The 21,325-nt window shown below is 61.0% G+C and overlaps 1 protein-coding gene across 1 annotated transcript in view; it reads left to right on the top strand.

Moving 5' to 3' along the window:
* Window positions 1–21,325, top strand: part of PEPD (peptidase D) — a 112,645-nt gene that overhangs the window by 82,468 nt on the left and 8,852 nt on the right. Inside the window, exons 10-12 of the mRNA XM_077754654.1 lie at window positions 6,718–6,786; window positions 8,380–8,457; window positions 17,997–18,145. Coding sequence (XP_077610780.1) covers window positions 6,718–6,786; window positions 8,380–8,457; window positions 17,997–18,145 — 296 coding nt within the window. The remainder of the gene's footprint in view (window positions 1–6,717; window positions 6,787–8,379; window positions 8,458–17,996; window positions 18,146–21,325) is intronic.

Genomic DNA, 21,325 nt, shown 5'->3' with positions numbered 1-21,325 from the left:
GAGCGTGATGTGTTGCCCTGTCAAGGCCGGTGCTGCCCCGCGCGCCCACCGCTAACAGGCCTGAGGCTTTGGGTGCGTGGGGTCAGAAACCCCACAGAGGCTCCAGGCTCAAACACAGACTGGGGGGCTTCCCTGACCACAGCACGCCACGTCTCTGAGCCACAGACTTTTCCACCCACAAAGTAGGAAAGTCGCTCCTTCCCACGAACGACTGTTGGAAACTGAAGGCTGCTGGGGACTGTTCGGTTTCTGTCCTGGGCTGTGGGAGGTCCTGGGTGGCAAGCTGTCCCTGTCCTCAGTCCAGGACCCAGGTGGGGCAGCGGGAGGGGGCTGGGGGAGCATCAGGCAGAAGGAGCTGCTGCTGATTCAGGAGACAGCCACCAGAGCCGTTACACATGGTCCGTGTCCCTGACGGTGCCAAGTCTCACAAGCTGTGCCGTCAGCTCTGGTTTTATTAATAATGCATGTCTGGATTTAGTCCAAGGCTTGAAGGCAGCCCCTTCTTGGTGACAAACCGTGTGGATGCGACTTGCTCATTTGGAACAGCCTCGAGCCTCGGTGGTGGCTCCCTAGCTTGCCCTCTGTCTTCCCTGGGGTTCTGGGGAGGGAGACAGGCAGGGCAGCCTCTCGGTTAGCCACTGCCAAGCCTGGAAGCCACCCCTCAGAAGGCCCACAGAGAAGGTTACGGAAGCTGGGATCTTCCGGGAATTTGGACTGTGCCCGGGATGGGTGGCGGGAGCCACGCTGCCTATGGCAGCAATTACAAGGGCAGGAGGGGCCCTGGGTGCATTCTTATGGCATCTGATCACCTCCTAGAGTGAGCTGAACGGCATCCCCCTTCCCGAAAAATTCAGAATCCATGTGGTCTGTGCTTCTGGTTTTCCCCAGAAAGCCGTTCCCATCCCGTGACCCCTGGTATAAACCTCTCCTCTGGGTCTGGATCCTCTCTGGCTGCTCCCTCCACTTGGAGAAACCAGGGAAGCACTCCAATGGCCTACGCCTCCGGGTGGCTGTCAGGACGCCTCTCTGCGGTACGGTGCTTTCCTCTCTGTCAAGAAGTTTCTTTTAGCGAGTAGCTAGGGCTTCAAAAGGCAATATCACGTTCATTACATAGTTGTGGTCATTTATACCCCTAAAATGAGAGTAATTAGAACAAACGTGAATGAAAAGGAATCAGCGCTGTGATCACGGCACAGAACATAGCCCCCTCCCTCCTCTCTCTCTCTTTTTTTTTTTTTTTAGAGAGAGAGAGAGAGACAGCGTGAACAGGGGAGGGTCAGAGAGAGAGGGAGTCACAGACTCTGAAATAGGCTCCAGGCTCTGAGCTGGCAGTCAGCACAGAGCCCAACGCGGGGCTCGAACCCATGAACCACGAGATCATGACCTAAGTGAAAGTCGGATGCTTAACCGACTAAGCCACCCAGGCACCCCCCTCCTCTCTCTTCTTACCCGTCGAGGCCCTGGTGCTTCCCCGAGGAGGGGAGTCTTCGGGATGTGTGATCAGGACAGAGGCCGCCAAGACGCCCCGTGTCAGGGGAAGCGCCGTGTTCATGTCAGTCCTGGAGGTGCTGCATGTGTCCAGCTGCATGGGGGGGCAGGAGGGCGCCGGTGTCCGGCTGCAAAGGGGTTCTGTTTGGCTTTAAAGGAGTAGCCAAGAGACTGTCCGAGCCCAGCCTCTTTTCCTTCAGCCACAGGTCCGTGCTGTGCACACTCTCTTGGAGGCCCCTGAACCATGACACCAGTGACAGCTGATGTGTCCTGTACATAGGGTTTGGTGTGTGCCGAGCACTGTTACATGTACTTTATATATGTAATGTCACCTAAGTGATACAACAGCTCTGTGGGAAGTACTCTTAGCCTATTTTACAGCTGAGGAAACTGAGTCCCAGAACGGCCACACAGCTGGTAAGTGGCAGAGCTAGGATTTGGCTTCAATGCCAGTACCGAACCATGCCCCTGGAGGCACGTGGCCCAGAGCAAGGACTGTGGGGCATAGACAGGGTGGAAAACCCACAGGCCTGAGCAAGCGGGGGGCTGTGGTGAGGAGCCTGCCTGTGCCTGGAGAGACTGAATGAAGTTCACAGCGGGTGTGGGCTGCAGCCTGCATTCAGCCCGGAGTGCCTCGTCCTGCACTCAGTCACCCTGTGTCCCTACTGCCCACTCTCCTGGGCCCGCAGCTCGGCGCACTGGCCTGGCCCACCCTGCCCAGCCTCCCTTCCGCTCTCCTGCTCCTGGCCCGGCCCCCTGGGAACTGACGTGGAGCAGGGCCCCGCAGGGGAGGGGGCTGACGCGGCCCCTGCCGACCTCCCCGGCTGGCCGGCCTGCTGGTGCTCACGCTTGTGCTGAGAGCTCGCTGACACCAGCTGCCCGGGGTAGCCCTTCCGCCATGATCGTGGGCAGCTTGTGCATTTTTACTGGGCTCTGGCCGTCTCCTCATCAGGCGACAAACCTCAGAGGGCAGGAGCTGGGCCGCGTGCCCAGGAAGGCTCCCTGGGCTGGTTTGCAGGCCCCGACGGACACCCACGGTGCTGTCCCTGGAAACACCGCTCCTGCAGATCTGGCCTCAGCATCTGCCCTCCCTGTCCCATTCGTCACTCCAGGCACTGACAGACGGGCATGCCCCTCTGTGCTGCGGTGGCTCCATCCGCCTCGTTTTTCACAGCACAGACTCTCCCAGGTTACTGAAACGTTCTCGTCGATGCTGGGACCCAAAGCATTTTCCACTCGTGTCTGGCTTGGGAGGAGTTTATAGCAAGGAGTATGAATTTATAGTTTGAGGACTGGCTGTGCTGGGGAAGCTCCAGGGGCCACAGAGCAGGAGATGCATGTGAGACCGCTGCTTCCCTCTGCTCCTCGGGAAGCCCTTCCTGCTGGGGGGGAGGGGGACAGGCAGTGGCAGGCAGGCCACGTACCCGGTGCCCAGTCGGGTGCTCTGTGCAGGTGGGGCGGCAGGGAGCAGGGCGGCCAGGGCCCCCAGAACACTGGGACACACGGCGAGCCACAGACAAGTGGGCAGAGGTGATCTCCGGGCCTCAAGCACCGCTGCCTGGGCTCTTGCCCCCGTCTCCTTATGGACAGAACGGCCATCTCCAGAAGTTCCACCGTGGCTCTTCCTGAGACCCACCCTTCTGTTTGCTCCGTGTTCAGGCGTCGGTTGTTTTACACGGTGCATACGGACTCCACCTGACAGCTCTGTTAGCAGAAGCCCTTGGGGGTCTCAGCTGGCTGCTGCTGTGTCTGACAACCCTTGTGGACTATTCTCAGGTTGCGAGTTCATCCTCAGTGTGGGGGGGGGATGGGTGTGTATGTGCATGCGCGTGTGTCCAGGTGCACACAGACCCTGGCTGGCCTGGGTCCAGGGTGTGACCGCCCAGTTGGCGCTGCATCGGCCCTTGCCAGGTGCTCCAGGCGGCACCAGTCAGGAATGTAGTTTTCTGCTAATTTCTTGGCTTGGGGGGCAGGGGCGGGGCTGGTTTCCCAAACCAGGAACCTGAACCCCATGGAAGACAGACCTCCACTATGAATTCCGAGGGGGGGCACGTATTTTATTTTATTCCCGGAGCCCAGGCAGGGTCCCTGATTGCCTGCTATGACACTGGCGGGTTTTCTCCAAGCCTGCCCTTCACTGAGGGTACATCCCTACCCGGGCACAGCCGCGCATGGGGGTGGGGTCTCCGTTCCGTTCCGCTGCTGTTTGTGTCCCTGAGGCCTTGTCACCGTCCCCACACAGCAGCGCAAAGCCGAGGCCTCTACCTTCCCGAGACTGACAGCTCCTCTCCTTCTAGCCCCGCCTTCCGTCCTGTCCTAGAACATGGCTCTGCCTATTGTCTTTCAAGTAGCACCTCTGAGTGTGGGAGAAGGATTTCCGGCCGCGGACTCTGCTGTCATCTCCTGTGGCTGTAGAGGGCTAACTGGTAGCTTATGGCCGAATTTGGCAGTAGACTTGCATCAGTCGGTAGTTAGGCTCCTACGGTTACAAGTCACCTCGACCCTCATCCAGTTCATGGTTTGCCATATTTTTTGTAAGCTTCTAGCAAGATCTTTAGTAATTTCCCATCTATTACCGCCTTGGTCCGTGAGCTGTGCCCTGGGAACAGGTGGCTTTGTTGTGGTTTGTCATCATGGCTGATGCTTACCGAGCTCCATGGGAACTTCATGTCACCCACGTGGCCCCAGTTTGGAGCACCCACTGCTCACCCCCTGCCCCTTGAAAATCAGAAATATGTCAGACTCACATCTTTCCACAAGCGCCCTGAGCTATTGCACTTGTCCCAGAACTTGGACACCAACATCCCAGAGAGAGAGGGACCTCCGGGGTGTGGGACCTCTTGCCTTCACCTGTTATTGTCACCAGTGGGTCCTCATGTCATGTCAGAAAAGTTCATTTAAACCAAAATTAGATGCTGAAGTCCAACTTGAAGAACTTCAAATCATTTCCAGCTACAGTGACTTTTCAGCTTGCGGCTGTTCTCTCACTGCTGCTTGGGGTTGTCCATATGTCCAGAAACGGCCCAGTGCTGGCTGCAACCTGCAGGTGAAAACTGGGTCAGCCGTTGCTTCGTTGGGTGCTTCTGTAAGCTGTGCCTTCTACCCGGAAGTCCTTCCTTCAGTGGAAGCCAAGGCGTGCGATGAAGGCTGCTTCCACTGCAGGGAAAGGCAGGCCGCCGAGCCTGACTGCAGGGGATGGAGACCGGCCACCCACCCCGCGTCCTCAGGCTGCCACACAACATTCCCGTTTATTCATCTGTGCATGCAGGCTGCACAGCCGTCCTCTGCCTGTCCTTCCTGATGCTGGCAGCTCCCACAGCCTGCACTTGTTTGTCTGTCCCCTGGCCCAGGAGAGGCCCGCTGTCCCCATCACCTGGAGAATGGCCACGCAGCCCTGAAGTCTGCTTCTGGCCAGGCACGGTCGTGTCTTCTGAAGTTGAGGGAGTGCTGCAGCTCCGTGACGGGTCTGGCCTTGTGCGCTCGCCATGGGCTCGCAGTGTGGAGGCCTGGCGTGCGAGGCCCCGTGTCTAGGCTGGGAGCAGAGGTGGTGCACGGCTGGTGTCCACAGCTGCCCAGTGCAGGAAGGCCTGCCCCGTGAGGAACAGGCCACGCTCGGGGCCGTGCCGCCCCCGTGGTCTCCAGGACGGAGGTGGAAGTCAGTGGCGGCCCCTGGAGCCCCCAGATTGCTTCCTCTGTGAACGAGGGGCACTGATAAGGGGGCGCGTGTGCCCTTCCTTCCCTCCCCGGCGGTTCCTGAGATCCTTTGTGTTGAGGAAATAGTTCACTCACAGATACCCAATTATCCCGGGAGGTTTGTAAAGCAAGTCTGAAAGCCGCCTGAATGTGGCAGAACTGCTCCTGCATGACAACTACTTAATACCCAATCATAACAATTATGCATAATTGGTGTTTACAGTGCCTGGAAGATTAGACTCCTCCATACAGACGTTCCTCCAAAACAGGCCTGGAACGTGCAGGGCGGGATTGCTGCTTAGTGTGCCCACAGGCGGCCTTGGTGTGCCGAGGTCGGGGACAGCGGCGCAGCCCCACGCTTGGCCTCCTGCCCTGGTGGTCGGTGGGTGGGGTGGGTCGGTGGGTGGGGTGGGCCCCCCCTCTGGACCTGCTTCTCTGCCAGGCCTACTGGAGGGCTGGGCCTGAGGAAGGGGGTGAGGCCTGGAGAGGCCGAGCTCTTTGAGCACAGAGTCCCATGCCATGACGAGCCCCTGCCCCAGGTCCTGGGGCTTATGGTGGGGGTAGGGGCAGGCTCGTAGCCTCCCCAGAGCTCTTGGCAGTATGGCCCCCAGGGGTTCATTACTCCTAATGTGGTGTTGATGTGGCTGGTCTGGTCCAACAGCCCCTGCAGTCGTCTCCAGGCTCTGCCTCTCCGGTGGGGGCCAGGGGGATGGGGGCAGGGCCCAGACCTTTGCCAAGGGTAGCTTACCCTCTGATCTTTGTTACCCTCCTGGGCTTTCAGGGGTCTGCAGACGTCCTGCACACCCGGAGGCCTCCCCAGGCTCTGGCTCTGGGCTCAGCCTGGGGGCTGGCTGCCCCCTCTAGGGTCTCATCTTTCCCTCCAGACTTTGTTTCTGGCCTCCCGTGCCCAGGCTGGGAGCAGGTTTAAGGGGCGAGCCCGTTTGCTGCTTGGCCTGAGGAAGGGAAGCAGGGCCTGTCCTTAGACCCTGCCCCTCTCCATCCCCTCTGCCTGCAACCCAAGGCGGCGCTTCCCTGCTCTGCCTGCGCGAGGGCCTGCCCCTCAGTCGTGTCCTCCAGGCCAGGGCCCGGCGGCTCCTGCTCTCTGCCCGGTGCCCCTCCCCAGGGTCAGGCCCAGCGCTGTCTGAGTCCAGCTTGGGGCCTGGAGAGTTCCTGTCCCTCCCTGGCTATGTGTCCCGCCCCTCCTGGTGGGGTAGGTTGTGGCCGCTGGACCTGGGAGTCACGGGAGACCCTCCAGCCCCGCAGAAACCGCGGAGGCCCCACCCCAGCCTGTCTTCCCAGTGGGCCCAGGAGGCTGGGTGGCTTCTCCAGTTTTGCCCCCTGTCCTCACTGGCCTCTGTGCTTTTGTGGCTGGTGGGCAACCTGGGCTCTAGGCTATGAGCCTCGTGGACCCATCCAGGCAGGGTCTCTCAGGCCTTCCTGCGGGCGCAGCCAAGCAGGCTTGGACTGAGGGTTTCCTGGGGCAGGGGCCGTGCACGCTCCGGCCCCCGCACCCTGACTCCCCTCCTTCTCCTGCAGCCTCTTCGAACACTACTGCTACTCCCGGGGTGGCATGCGCCACAGCTCCTACACCTGCATCTGCGGCAGGTAAGTGGGAACGAGGCGGGGAGGAGGTCGTGAGAGGCGAGGGGACCTGCTGCCCCCTGAGCTTAGACACACCTGTGCCCACACGAGTGCCCACTTACGCTTGAAGACTGTTCTCCCCTGAGGCCCCCAGCCGGGGCGGCCCCCTCACTGCCGTGCCCCTCCTGGCCTCCCCTAGGGTGGCCGCTCCCCTGGGGCTGCTGGCTGGCCTTCCTCGCCCCGCCCCCTCCACAGGGCCAGGACGTGACTTTATACTGTGGTGGCTTTTGTGTGCAGCAGAGGTGGAAGGAGCTCTGTCAGGGCGGGAGGCCGTGTGTGTGTGTGTGTGTGTGTGTGTGTGTGTGTGTGTGTGTGTTCCCATGCGTCAGTGTGGCTTTGTAGGGAACATCACCACTGTGGATGGTCTGGGTCTCTGTGGTAGGGGATGTCACTCTAGGTATCTCTGCGTGTGGCACATTGTGGCTGCGGCAGGGGGCTCTGAGTCTCTGCGTGTGTCACCTGCACGGTGGCTGGAGGCATTGGGTACAAGTGACCATGAGTATGGGGCGGCTCATGGCTGTACATGTACTATTTTTATATATATTTTTTAATGTTTATTTTTGAGAGAGAGACAGAGCGTAAGCAGGGGAGGGGCAGAGAGAGAGAGAGAGAGAGAGAGAGACAGAATCGGAAGAGGCTCCAGGCTCTGAGCTAGCTGTCAACACAGAGCCTGATGCAGGGCTCGAACTTACAAACCGCAAGATCATGACCTGAGCCGAAGTCAGATGCTTAACTGACTGAGCCACCCAGGCACCCCGAGTGTGCACTGTTGTGTGTCTGTGTGACTGCACATGTCACTCTAGGTGTGTCTTTGAGGGGCACGTCCTGGCTGTGGGTGGCCCCTCATCTCCCAGGCTCGCCCCAGCCCGTCTCTCCCTGCTCTGCCCCCTGGGCCAGGGGGTCTGGCCTCTGCCCAGCCAGGATGGAGCCAGCAGCTCTGCTGATGTGCACATCCTCAGCACATGAATAATACATGTGAACATCTCAGTCTTTGGAAATGTTCTTCTCTGGTGGATAGAGAGAAAAATCATTATTTCTACTTTTATGATTCCTGAGATTCCCGAACAGGGCCATAAATATTACACCCAGGTGGGTTTTTTTTTCCTTTGGACAGACTTAAAAGCCCTTTTTTTCTTAAAGGCATCGCTCATTAGGGAAGCAGTCTTGAGCAGAGAGGCCAGGCTTGCAGCGTGGCGGCCCTGACACAGCCTCCCTGCTCCCTCCTCCAGGAAAAGAGGGCTTCCTCGGGCTCCCTTTCCTGGGCCTCAGACCCTTGTCCCCCAACCTGTCCCACATCCCCAGCCCCAAGGGCACCTGCCTGACCGAGCAGCACTCACCTAGGAAAGCCCTGCAGGTGACAACGCTGTGAACCGTGAGCCCAGGGGCCAGCCACCAGCTGCATGGTCACAGGTGCCGGGACCAGCTTGCTCCCCACCACCACCTCAGACGGTGGGCCTGCTGGAGGGTGGATGGCACTGCCCACAGGGCACGGTGAGGGGCCAGCTCTGGGATCTGCTGGCTGAGGATGGGCTGCTGACTTCCCCCGTTGCCCTGCAGTGGTGAGAATTCTGCCGTGCTGCACTATGGACATGCCGGGGCCCCCAACGACCGGACCATCCAGGATGGAGATATGTGGTGAGTAAGGTGGCCCTGCCCTGGCTCTGCACGTGACCCACAGGGCTGCCCCGGAACTCCACCTCAGGAGTGACACACGGGAACCTCTCGGTGGCCCCCTGAGAGGGCTGAGCACAGTGAGGCCCCCAGGCCTGCTCTGGGCCCAGACTTCTTTTGCCAGGTGCCTTCTCTCCATCGTCAGGGAAGCACTGAGAAATGGTGCGGGGGGCCCCCCTGCCCCGCACCCACCACACTCACACCTCTGTCTCGATACCAGGAGGGTGGGCACCTGGTCTGGATCAGGGAAGATCCAGAGGGAGCCTCCCCCGCACTGAATCCTGCCAGCCTCTGCCATCTGTAAATGGCCATTAACGCAGGAGGTCAGAGGCAGTGCTTGACCTTCAAGACTGTTTGCAGGACTTTTCTGAGCACTGCTTAAGGTGCTCCCAGCACCGCCTGGAGCCCTGACTAAGCAGGTGTGGGTGGGGTCTGCAGCCCCCCCCCCCCCCCCCCCCATGGACTCGTCCCTGCTGGCAGATTGCACACCTTGCTCATGAGCCTGGATCGCTGGGCTCACGCTGAGCATATGCCGCGTGGCTCCAGGCAGCTGTTCCAGGCCTCGGGAGGGCCCTGTGGGCACCTTGCTGACCTGGACCAGCTCTCTCTCCAACTCACAGGTGCTGGGCACTCCCTGCTTCTCCTCTCCAGCACCCGACATCAGGCAGGGTCAGCCCCGGCTGCCGCAGGGCTACTGAGAACCAGCCAGAGGCTGTGAACCCCACGGGCCACCCTGTCTTAGCCTTTAGCCACCTTGCTGCAGTCAGCGACACATGGGCAGGGTGGGGGGCATGCACTGTCCCTCCAGGTTCTCTGGTGCCATAGCCTCTTGGTAGCCGGGCACCTGAGCAAGATTCCCAGGAGCCTGTTTCCAGGTGGGCTCCTGCTGCTTCTTGGGGCATGGGCGTTGCCCCGCTCGGCTCAGTTCCCAAGCTGGAGCACCAGCTGTGCCTGGCCTTGCCCTGCAGCAGGGTGGAGGGGAGCCTGCACACCGCAGTCCCTGGCCCACGTCTGCGGGGGGGCACGAACCATGTTCTGAGCTGTCACTGCTATGTGTTTGCAGAAGCGCACCCAACCCCAGCTTGCCCTTGCCACAGGCACACCAGGCCCCGTGGCTAGCTCGCCCGGGTCATCAGCCAGACGGGATGTCCCAGCTAGGGCCACTGTTGGCAAGGGCCCAGCTCAGCCTTCTGGGAGGAAACAGAGCCACTTAGTTTCCTCCCAGAGCCTCAGTTTACTTTTCTGTTAGCGGAGGTGGCACGCACCTATCAAGACTGCATGGAGGGGTGGAAGAGAGGTGTCAGAACGCAAGTGCTCAGCTCATATGCCCTTTCCCAGGGGCCTGGGCCAGCAGGGCGGGGATGAGAACATACAAAGGGGGACCCCCGAAGTGGCCACACCCTCCCTGGAGCATCTCATGTAGTTCTTGGCATAGGGGCCAAGGGCATGCAGACACCTTGACGGGAGCCTCCCCAGTGCCTGGCACCAGGGACACCTCCTCAGGTAGATTTTCTCCCCGCCGTGTCCCACTGCCCCTCGCCATGCGTAGGTGAGGTCACAGAGACACAGGGAGGGTCCAGATGCAGAGCCAGAGGGATTTGGGGAGGGAGTTGGCTGCTTCAGACTTGGCTCAGCCGGAGACCAAGGAAAGAGAGGGGAGGGCCCTGCCCTCCGGGCCATGGCTGAGCCACTCGCAGCCCCAAAGAAACCACCTGGCATCCCCACAGACTCTGGCCTCCTTCAGCGTTTCCTAATGCTCTTTGTGCAGCCCATTCTGGCTGGGCCTGGTGGCCAGGGTGTGGGAATCTGTCCCTGAGCAGAGGCAGAGACCTAGCTGTACCAGCAGGTTTCAGCTGTCACTGGGCCAGCTCTGGCCCTCCGGCAGCACCATGTGGCCGTGAGTTTTTCTCCTCTGTGAACTGGGCATACCCCAGAGGAAGTGAGGAAGTGTCTGCTTCTCTGCTGTCCTCTATATGTGCCCCCAGTACAATCCTCACCCCAGGAGAGGCTGGTCACAGCTGTGCGCCTGGGGTGGCCGCAGCTGGGGGGCCCACCTGACCGGGGCGCAGCATGGATCAGGTTTCCACATGGCCCAGATGTGGCCTTGGCCCGCGTGGGAGCACCCAGCACCTGCGTCTCCCTCTTGCAGCTCAGACAGGAGTGATCCAGGAATCCCACGGATGTTAATGCCAAGTCCAAATTGGTGATTTTATTTTTCTCGCGCTAACTTTGAAATGTAGCCAGTAGAATAATTATGAGTTTATTATAGTCAATTTATTATGCAGCATTTAGAACAACATGTTTTGTTGATTACTGCTACTGCCAGATTGCTGGCGGCGTTTGTAATCCATTGTTTTATTGAAATTGATCTGCCGAGTGCCTACTGTGTTCGGTAAATAATAAATCACTCTGTTATCCCAACATAAAAGCCACGATACTTCATCATAAGGTATGAAACCAAAATATGAGCACAGCACAGAGTTTTTCCTGAAGGAGTGCTATTCCAGGTGCCCACTGGGTGGCACGCTCTGGCTCCCAGTCCCCTGAGGTCAGGTGAAAATGCCCCAGAGATATCTGGACGTTTAGTGAGGGGCTGTTTGGGGGCAGAGCTGGTCCGGGGCAGTCAGGCTCTACTGGTAAAGGTGGGTGCGGGGGCTGAGGTGGTCCCCTCTCCCCTTTGCATCCCTCTCCTTGAAGTCCCACACGTGCCCCTGCACCCCTGCGGGGAGCCTCATTGCCCGGCTATGTGATGACGCCCCCACCCTCCCCCTCCCCAGCTGAGTGGCTGGTATCCTGAGCCTCAGCTTCTCCATTAGCCCTGGGTGATAGGGCACCTAGCTCTGGGAGGATTCAGTGAGAATACACAGTGGCGAGTGGAGACCGTGGCACAGCGTGGCCTTGGCAGGTGGGAGCTGCGATGGGGGCCATCCTCAGAGCCAGCAGGCTGGGGCTTGTATCCGTGCGCGGGGCCCTGAGGCCCACCTTCCGGCATCTGGTTCCGTGACAGACTGCGGTGAGAGCCACCGGCAGAGACTGAACCAGATAGCTCTCAAGTCCCAAGTCCTGTTGTGTGTTTTCAGCCTCAGCTGAAACCCAGCCTTGAGGCACGTGCTAAGTGGAGTGTGAAGGCGGCCGCCCGTGCCTCTGTCCCTCTAGTACCAGCACCTCCCCGGGAGCGGGGCCATCACCACTATTGGCCCTCGTCATCCCCCTATGAACTGGGACTTGTAGGTTCGGTGGGCTGGTTCTCCCTCCACATCAGCCTTGTCACCCAGAGCTGAGAAGTGGGGACCCGCCAGCTCCCAGGGCCCCTTCCCATTTCTCTCTGCTGGGATGCTGTCCTGCTTGCTCTGCATGACCTTGACGTGACTTCAGATCGCTGGGGCCCTTGCACTCAGCTCACTCAGAGCCCTGAGGCCTCTTGTGGGACCTCCTGGGGTTTTGCCCCAGGCTCAGAGCCCTTTCACCAGGAACCCCATCTCCCGGTTACTGTCCTAGAGAAGCCATTAGTTGCTTTGTTTTGGAGTTTGAGGCAAGTGGCAGACCCTGTAAAACAGGGTGGCAGGAGGGTGGTGAGCTTGCTAGTGAATGCTCTTCACATGCTCACACAAGGGGTGGTGGCTTCTGTCATTGGATACCCGTCCTGGGCGGGAGTCCCAGAAGACCCCTCCTCCCCAAACCAGCCCCTGCCAGTGGGTGTGAGCACAGATGTGAGGACACACGCAGCTCCCGTGCACTGCCCTGGCTTCCCAGAACCAGCCTGGGCTTTGGAAACCAAAGTCCCCAAAGTGGATGGAGGTGCCGAGGGGCTAGTGTGCCGCCCGTGAGCCACCAGGGAGCACCGCTGTCCATGTCTGAGCCCACCGGGAAGTGGTACACCCGGGCCGGGTGCTCTCTTGTGCTGGACTCCTGGGTCTGGCAGCCCTCCCGCCTCCCCTGGGCCCCTCAGCAGGAGGGGGCTGGGCTGTGCCTCCAGTGGGTGCTGATTTGGGAAACGGCAGGGACACCCCTCCCCAACTGCTGCCTCTTTCCCCCACCATCTGATCAGGGAGCGGAGGAGTGGTCCCTGAGGTAGCATGCCCTGTGTTCCCTCCCAGAACCTTCTAGAACACCTGAGGATGCCCAGGCCTAGGTGACCCGGCTACAAGCAGCCCAGCCTGGGTGCCGAGCTGGACCTCCCAGCACTGGCCAGAAGAGGGCAGCGTTGTCTCAGGATGTGTGGGCGGGCCGTCTGCCGCTTCTCCCTTGTGGAGAGGCCTGGCCCGGCCCCATGCCGTGTCCCCTCTCCCTCTCTCCTCTCCTTTCCTGTCAGGACACAGGGCCTCTACTTCTCATCACCCTGATAATGGTCAGCCCGAAGCCCGGTCTCTCTTGCCTTGCCCTGCTGACCAGCAGAGGTGGGGACACAGCACACAGTGACCAAAGCCCTGCTTCTCTTTGCCTGGAGAAACCAGGGTTTTCCTCGCAGGGAAGCCCCCGGAGACCTCTGACCTGTTGCTGGCGTGCCGGTGGCTCATGCTCCTGCTGCCCGTGTCACAGCCCCAAGCTGTCCGTCCTTTCCTTCCGCAGCTGAGGGGACTGGCCCCTGAGGGGCCGCTGCCCCTGCTGGCTCTTTCCCTACCTGGCCGCCCTTCCCTGCCACTAGCGCCATTGCCGCCAACTCCTTCCTGTCCTTGTGTCGTTCCGGTCAGTCCCGCAGGTTTGATTTGGGCTGGACATGAAACCGCCTGGGGAAGTGACCCTGCCTCGCTCCCTCCACCCCGGGCCACGTGCCCTGAGCAGCAGCCTGTGGCTCCATGGAACGCCCTGCAGGCTGCGGGGGAGGGCCTGGCCCTCTCCCAGGGCCCCAGCAGCCCCCTTGGCGTCCGCAGGCTGTGGCAGGAGGGGTGTGTCTGTGCCTGGGGGCTTCTCCCCAGCTGGTGGAGGGTGTGGGCTGAGGGGGCCTCTAGGCCCCACTTGTGCTGGTGCCCGGTGCCCTGGCTGTCCTCACAGAACAAGTGTCACCTCTGGGGCCTGCTCCCTGGCGCCAGGCCCAGCCCAGACCCCCCTCCCCTTGCCGTCTGCCCACAGAAGCACTTGATTTTCACCCAGCAGCCCCCTCCTGAGTTTTCGACGGTCTTATGGATGTGCCCAGGCCTCGGGGCAAGAGAACGCTGTCAAGAGGGCACAGGCCCTGCTCGCCTGGACAGCCAGTCCGGTGGCCGTAGCCTTCAGCCTTTCCCCCAGTTACATGTACCCTTGACATTCTAACCCAGTCCCAGATTATAACCAGATCCCCCTACTGCATGCTTTTTGTCTGTTTACTTCTTTGACATTCTGGCCTGTGCCCCACTCCGTTGGCTTCACCACCCACAGCTTGAAACGCACGGGCCCAGACAGCCTGGGTGCTCACAGACACCGTGTCATGGGACACGGTTCACTGAAAAAGTGAAATGAAGCATGTGCTGTGCTCGTGACGCCGACTCAGCCCCTCCCTGGCGGAGGCCGCTGCCCCGACACCCAGGCCTCGTCCATGGTGCTGCGGTGGCGGCGGGGGCTTGGGTGGGCACTGCCCCAACCGCACACCAGGTGGGGTGCCATGCAGTGTCCTTCCTGGGGACTCAGCCCCTCGCCGGTGCTCCGCTTCTCCCATGCCATCTGTAGAATGGGAACAGTTCACTTCAGACGCCCAGCATGCCCCCAGCCCATGCCTGCTTTTGTTACCGGGTTACCAGGAGTCACCAGCTCTGGGTTCCTGGGGGCTGGTTGCTTGGGCCACTTTCCTGTCCCCGTGGGCCCCATGGGAGGGGCTGCCGTGTGGCTAAGGTGTGGAGCAGGGATGCCCAGAAGGTTCTGGGGAGAGGTCTGCCTGATGAGTCAGTCCACAGCCTCCAAGTGATGGCCTCTGCCCCACTGGCCCATGAGGGCCGTGGCACTCCATGGAAGGCTGGGCTGGGGGCGGGCAGGCAGCCGGTGTGCTTCATCTGGAGGGGCTGCTGCTGGAGTATGCCAGCGGGGAAGCGACCAGTCCATCTTCCTCTCTCGCGCTGAGGTCTGGAGGGAAGCAGGAGTTTCCTGCTTCTCAGAAATCCCCTGGCCTCCCCTGGAACGCAGGCCAGGGCAATGGCAAATTGGGATCTGAAATGCTCCTGCCGTTGCATAGAGGCCTGCGTGCAGGCATAGTGCCGGTCCTGCCTGAGAGGTAGCCGAGGGCTAGGTCGCAGCTCGGGAGATGAAAGCGGAGTGCAGACAGCCTTGTCCATGCGCGGCAGTGTTTCCCCAAAATGCTTCCCAAGCCTCTCTCGCTGGCCGAACCATCTCAGAGACCTTCTGCCTATGGGCCCGCCAGTCCCCGCTGTGGGGCCAGGGGAGCTGAGGTGGGGGCTTGGGGACAGTCTGGTGGAGCCATGGTGGCAGGTAGCCCGGGCATGAGGCTGCCGGGGAGGAGCCAAGGGTGGACAGAACCTCTCATCCTGGCCAGAAATAGAACGAGATAAACACATGTGAGGGAAGAGACGCCAGTGTATTGCTTGGAGATGTGTAATATCTCCCCAGATGTCTTAGATTATTATACACATTCACTCAGCCAAAGATGGTAGCGGCCCTGGTGGGTGTCCCCAGGCAGCCGAGAGGAGGGAGCCTGAAGCGCTCGGTGGAGCCAAAGTATGACCGAATTCCCCACTGCCGCTTTGCCGCTCAGAGGGTGGAGGAAATGGACACAGAGGAGCTGGAGGGAGATGATTTATGAAAGAGATAGCTTTCGTCCCTGGATTCCAGAGCNGGGGGAGGGGGATTTAAAAAAAAAAAAGGGAGGGGGCAGAGAAAGATAGGGAACTGAGAACACAAAAATAGACTCCAGCCCCGTGCCCCGAGTGTCGCTGGGCAGGATGGAGCTGGCCGACTGGGCGTACACTTCCTTCTACACTAAGCAGACAGTTTTCAAACAAAAACTACAAGCAAAGTCTTCTAGAATCTGAACAGTAAGACCAGGCTGGCTGAGGGGCTCCCAGCACCCACTGTCCCACGTTCTCGCTGTGTTCTTGAGGAGAGTTTTGGGAAAACGTGGTCAGGAGCCTTGTCTGCCAAGGAGAAGCGGCTTGTTTTCACTGCTCTAGATGACTCCAGTGTTCTGTGCGCTTTTGTGGGCTTCCTCGTTTTTTAAATAGTTCAATTTCTGTTTTTGTTTGAGACCAGACAGGCCAATAGAGCCCTCTGCTCGGGGGCGCTGCCGATGTGGGTGCCCCCAGGAGTTTGTGTCCCCCAAGCTCCCAGCTCTGTCCTGTCTGCTCAGACCATTCCTGGACATTCTGAATCCATAAACCACACACCGTTTTCCTCTCTGGCCTCTAAGGGGCCCAAATGAAAATGCTCTGCTTCCCCGGGGAAATTGGACCGCGGCCACACAGACCTGCTCCCCGTGCCCCCCTTCACGCCGGCCCTAAGGGGACACAAACCTGCAGCCGTGGAGGTGTCCCCATCTTAAAGGAAGCACAGCTGAGGCCCCGAGGCCCAGTGCTAGAGCCGGGACAGGAGAGCCCATCGCTGGGCTCTGAGCTTCTGACCCCAACACGGGGCTTTGCTGGACCAGTGTTCAGAGCCTCACTTTCCCATCAAGATAGGGCTGAGCCATGCTGTCCCCCAGCCAGCTCTGGGAGGGGAGGGTGCCCCCGGCAGGAGTAAAGCTACAGGCAGCTGGTGGCCCAAACACCCTTCTGCATCTGGAGCCTCCCGGGGAGCAGATGCCTGGGTGTGTCTGCTCAAGGCCTTTCTGTTTTGTCTCGGGTCACCTCTGCTGAGGCCCAGGTCCCCCCGTCAGCCTGCCCCAGGCAGGGTCGGCGGGAGTCTACGACTTTGACCCAGCCTGAAGTTCCTGTGCCATGCTGGTTGGGGCTCCCCCCACCCCCAGAGAATCACCTGAGGTGTTATCTCCTGCTTTTTGCACTGTTGACAGTTTATGGTGTTTTGCAATCGGAAAAAGACAGGAGATGAAAAAGTGCCCGGCTGGGGACTTTGGATTCCAGCAAAGTGTCCTAGGATCCTGAGCATTCAGGTTTTTCCTCTAAAAATCTATTTCTTTGGAGTAGCTGGGGCTGCCTGGCCGGCCACATGGCCCGTCTCCCGGCTCCACGAGCAGGGCCAGGGACCCCCTGCTCTGTCATTTGGGGTGGGGGCCCCAAAGGCAGGTGCACAGGCAGCCCCTGGGACTTTGGTGGATGGCAGTGTTCACCTCGAGGATTTGGGTGTCGGGGAGAGGCCCTGGCGGAAGGCACGGCCCTGCCCCCACTCAGGTGTGCCAGGCCCTGTGCAGCTACAGACAGACCCGCAGGAGAAGCTGAGGACAGAGCCCTGGCCCTCAGCTACTCCCGCCTCTGTGGCCACCTGGCACCCAAGACGCAGCAGAATCCTGGGCCTGGGGCTAGACCAGTGTCCCACAATTACTTTTGCAGCCATCAGTGTCATGGCTTGGCTGATGAAGCAGCTGGGGGTGCTGGCGTGCCCCCCCCTCGCCCCCGGTGCGCCTGCCGCAAGCAGCCTGCTGAGGTGCTCAGGTGGGATGGGATGTAGAGGGGTGCTCCGTCTGTGCTCCCTCACTGCTCTCATCTGGGAGCCCTTCACGTGCCCTGTTGCGTCCCACCATGGGGGGTGCAGGGCAGCGTTCCTTCCTGCCCTTGCCCGGTGAGGACCCTGAGGCCCTGGGCAGGCAGCAAGGGTGGTGGAGTGGCCCATCCCACCCCCTCCTAGCCCTGCGACACTGCGCTCTATCACAGGGGAGCCACACTGGGCCCTGTCACGGGGGCTAAAGGGCAGGCTCCGCCGGGTTGTCCTCCAGGCTCCAGTGCAATCCTGCCTGCTGGCTCACACACCCGGGCCCAGGGCCTCTGCAGCCTTCTGACTCTCCATCTCTGCCTGTGCCCCTGGTCCCTGCCCTGCCACTGCGGATGCCAGGGTGCCCTGCTGCATGTGAGGACTGTCCTCTGCTAGGTCCTCTCTGCCCTTCCCTCAGGCCTCGGCAGAGCCCATCTGTGCCATCCCAGCAGGGTCCTCTGGTGGGGGGACCTTTGTGCTGGGACAGAGCCACTGGCTGGGTTTTCGCTCAGACACGGGGGCCCAGGAGAGCTGGGTGGTGTTCCTTACCCCACTTGTCTGTTGGATGGGGGCATCCATCCCCGTGTTCCCTGCCCGGCTCCCGTGAGCAGTGCATGGAGGCCAGGTGGTGAGTCAGGGCCTGGGGACATGTCTGCCCCTCCCTCATTCTCCAAGTGAGTCCCTACAGCTGGGCATCCAGAGGCCTTGGAGGGCAGGGGTATGTGTGTGGGATCGGCCCCACCGCCTCCAGGCTTCCCTGCCCTGGGGTCCGAGGTCTCCCCGGACAGCACTGTGAGAATGCACCGGGGTGGGAGGTGACCCGGCCAGATGGCTCAGGCCCAGCAGGCTGCCCTTGAGCCCCGTGGTGGGGGGTGGGAGGGAGGGGTGGGTTGGAGGGGAGAGGACACCCCCTACCTCACACCCTCCTCTTCCTGCAGCCTGTTCGATATGGGTGGGGAGTATTACTGCTTCTCTTCCGACATCACCTGCTCCTTCCCTGCCAATGGCAAGTTCACCGCAGACCAGAAGGCCATCTACGAGGCGGTGCTGCGGAGCTGCCGCGCTGTCATGAGCGCCATGAAGCCAGGTGAGGGCACTGGGGGCTGTGGGCTGGGTCCTGCGTCCGTCCCGCTTCACACGCTCAGCCGGCTAAGACTCCAGGAGCAGTCCTAGGAGAGGGGGCCGGCCACCAAGGAGAGACAGAGCTGGGAATTGGGGAGCTCAGCCCAAGGTCAACCCAAGCCCCACCTGATACTCTGCACCAGCGAGAGCCCCTGCTCACAGTGGCCACTGGGATGTCGCATACTCACGGTCCTATCCTGGAGCAGGGTCCGCGCCACAGAGGGCTTGATCAGCAAATGCCAACACTAACATTTGGTTGATGTTGGGCCGCCCTTCTCTTCAAAACGCAGCTGGCTCTGGTGTGGGCCAGTGTCTTGCCTGTGTCAGGGGAATGGTGAGTGGCTGCCGCAGAGCCCTCTGGGGACCCTCGAAGGCTGGACTCTAAGCTCATTCTGAGATCAGAGGGACCATGGCAGTCAGATTGGCATCCCTCCATGGAGCCTTTGGGGATAAAAGATCCCCAAACTGTAAAAGCCCCAGGATGTGGCCTCTTGAGGCTGATGGCTCGTGTTGGCTAAACAGCCCCGGGGCCCCACGGCCAGTTGTTGGGATGAGTTACAGCCTCGGTCACCAGGCCAAGAGCTGCTTTTGAGGGTTCCTAGGCGACTTGTCACTTGCAGAGGCAAAGTGAGCAGGCCTTTCGGATGGCCCTCGTCCAGCCACAGAGGCCCCACCAGAGGTTAGGGAACCACAGAGGGCCACTGGCAGACCCCAGCCCCGCCCCCTCACTCATCCAGCAAGAACGGAGCTTGGTGGGCCCAAGACGGGGAGCTCAGCTGGAAAGGAAGGCTTAAAAGTTCAACCCCTGCCGGGCGACAAGGTGACAGAACCTGTGTGGTTCAGCGGCTGCAGAAGGAGGCAGCGTCTCCTGCGAATGTTTGAAAAAGCCTAGGTCACGGGGCGCCGGGGTGGCTCAGTCGGTTGAATGTCCAACTCTTGATCTTGGCTGAGGTCTTCATCTCAGGGTCGTGAGTTCGAGCCCCACCCATGCTGGGCATGAAACCTACTTAAAAAATAATGTTTTAAAAAGCCCTAGTCGCCGCTGAGTATTGACACGGGGACCTCCAGGTGGTGGTTGAGTTGTCAGAAAAGTCAGGATGGAGTGGCCGATGGCCCCCTGTGTAAAAGAAGGGCACGTAGAAGGGCCTGCAAATCCACGGAAGAGGCCTAGGAGGGGCGCGGGAAGCTGGACAGCAGGAGAAGAGCCACTAGGGGGTGTTTCTGACCTTGAACCCACAGACTGCATCCCCTGTTACCAGTGAGGTCCAGTCTGGAGAAGCAGTCACCGGTCACCCTGAGGGACACAGTCCTTCCCGCTCTCCTTACACCACAATGAGAAGGGTTTGTTCAGATTTGAACAACACTGGCCGCGGGCTGTGGCATGCTCCCTGGTGTCTGCGAGCCCGGCTGCCTGCAGCCCCCGGGGCATACCTCCAGGCCTGGGCCAGGGGCTCCCTCCCCGTTCTCTCCACACTGCGCCACCCCGCCCCTGCCCCCAGCGGGGCCGTCCCCTGGCAAGCCGAGCAAACCGTGTCGGCTTTTCCTTAAGTGGACTCTTCACCTGCGCACAAGTGGTTGTGAATGTGGATGTTCCGCAGATCCGGACCATGGGCTGGAAGGGGCCGGTGCTCCCACCTTCGGTGTTGGAGCCAAGCTCTGCTCCGTGAGCCCCATGCACCCACGCCCCGTGTGGCACCCCTCAAGAAGGGGGTAGAGGTGGGCTGCAGCACAGAGATGGAGAGTTGGCCACCACAGCTCACACTGGAGACAGGCCGGCAGGGTGAAGCCACCGCGTGCCGCGCCGAGTGGTTGGGGGGGGAGGGAGGGTGAGGGCTGGAGGGCTGGCAGGCAGAGCTTTGAAAGGATTGTCTCTGTTCAGCTCAGGCTCCAGGCTGTAAGCCCCTGGCAGTGCTTGGTTAGCCTCCGCAGAGTGCTGAGATGAGGGTGATGGCCAAGGCCGCCCCCCCCTGCCCTGTGGGGAAGTGGGGGGAGTCCACTCGCACCTGGGTAGCACTTCCCAGCTGGCATCCTGGCCAACGGTCAGCTGACAAAGCAGTCCTCATTCTGCCCAGAAAGTGGTCAGGCCGCAGGCGAGTCCCAGGGGCCCCGAGTTGCCCTCTGTCCCCTGGACGTCCCTCTGAGGGCAGGCAGAAGGCTGGGCTCAGCTGGGCTGGTCTCCACAGACTGTGTGTGGGGTGGTCCTCCCGCGGGGCCCAGTGAGGCACGGGCTGGGCCTGTGCTGGGCCTGCGGGTTCCCTTGTGTGCGGGGTGGGAACAGATCCCCGCCGTCGCCTCCACCTCTCCTCCCACCGGCACTGGGGATCGCGACATACCCACAGTCCCGCTGTCCGCTCCCGCGCCAGACGGGCCAGGCTGCACCCACAGAGCTGCTCACCTGGGGCCACGTCCTCTCCCCATAGCTGCAAGGAGCCTGTGGCCGGGTCAGCCTGCGTCCTGTCCTAGCAGAAGTGCCCTGGCTTGTGGGCTTGGCTGCTGGGCCAAGACACACACCCGCTGAGACCGAACAGCTGCGTCCTTCCCGGGAAGAGTAAATAAAGACCCCGGGCTCGCAGTAAGCTGCACAGAGAAGCCCGAAATGACCAGAGCACACAGAACCCAGGCTCAGGGGTGCGGGGCCTCCCTCCCTGTCACGCAGGCAGCCCGGGGAGGATGGCTGAGCTCACTCGGAGGGGCCGCACCTGGCCGCCATGGCTGGGTGGAATTGAAGCTCTCCCAGGCTTCTGTGTCGGGGCAGGCGGCCCACCCCGTGCACACCACCCTGTCCCCGTGGGTACCGGGGAGTATGCCAGTGGGACCCCTCAGCCCCTGTGAGGGAGGCCCAGGGCGAACCCAAGGAGCACCCCGAAGACTGCTGTCCATTGTGCCTACTCTGTCCCTTGTCCTCCGGCCACCACAGAGCACGGAGGTCACCTCTTGCAGCCTCACCTCCCACTTTCGGCACTCCATCCCCCTCNCACAGGACCTGCAGAGGCAGGACAGACTGCTCGCTTGGCTCTGGGCCCCGCTGCCCGCCGCTGTGAAAGCAGCAGGTCTGTGTGAACAACCCCCTCATCGCTGCACCCGTGCAGTTGTGTGTAGCTCCCCCACTCCTGGCCCGGCTGGTGTCCGGGCTCCGGCCACCTGG

This window comes from Crocuta crocuta, unplaced genomic scaffold (assembly GCF_008692635.1).
Source record: "Crocuta crocuta isolate KB4526 unplaced genomic scaffold, BGI_CrCroc_1.0 scaffold121, whole genome shotgun sequence".
In the NCBI taxonomy this organism is placed as follows: Eukaryota; Metazoa; Chordata; class Mammalia; order Carnivora; family Hyaenidae; genus Crocuta; species Crocuta crocuta.
Note: the sequence above shows the minus strand (reverse complement) of the source record. Positions and strands in the feature narration are given on the sequence as shown.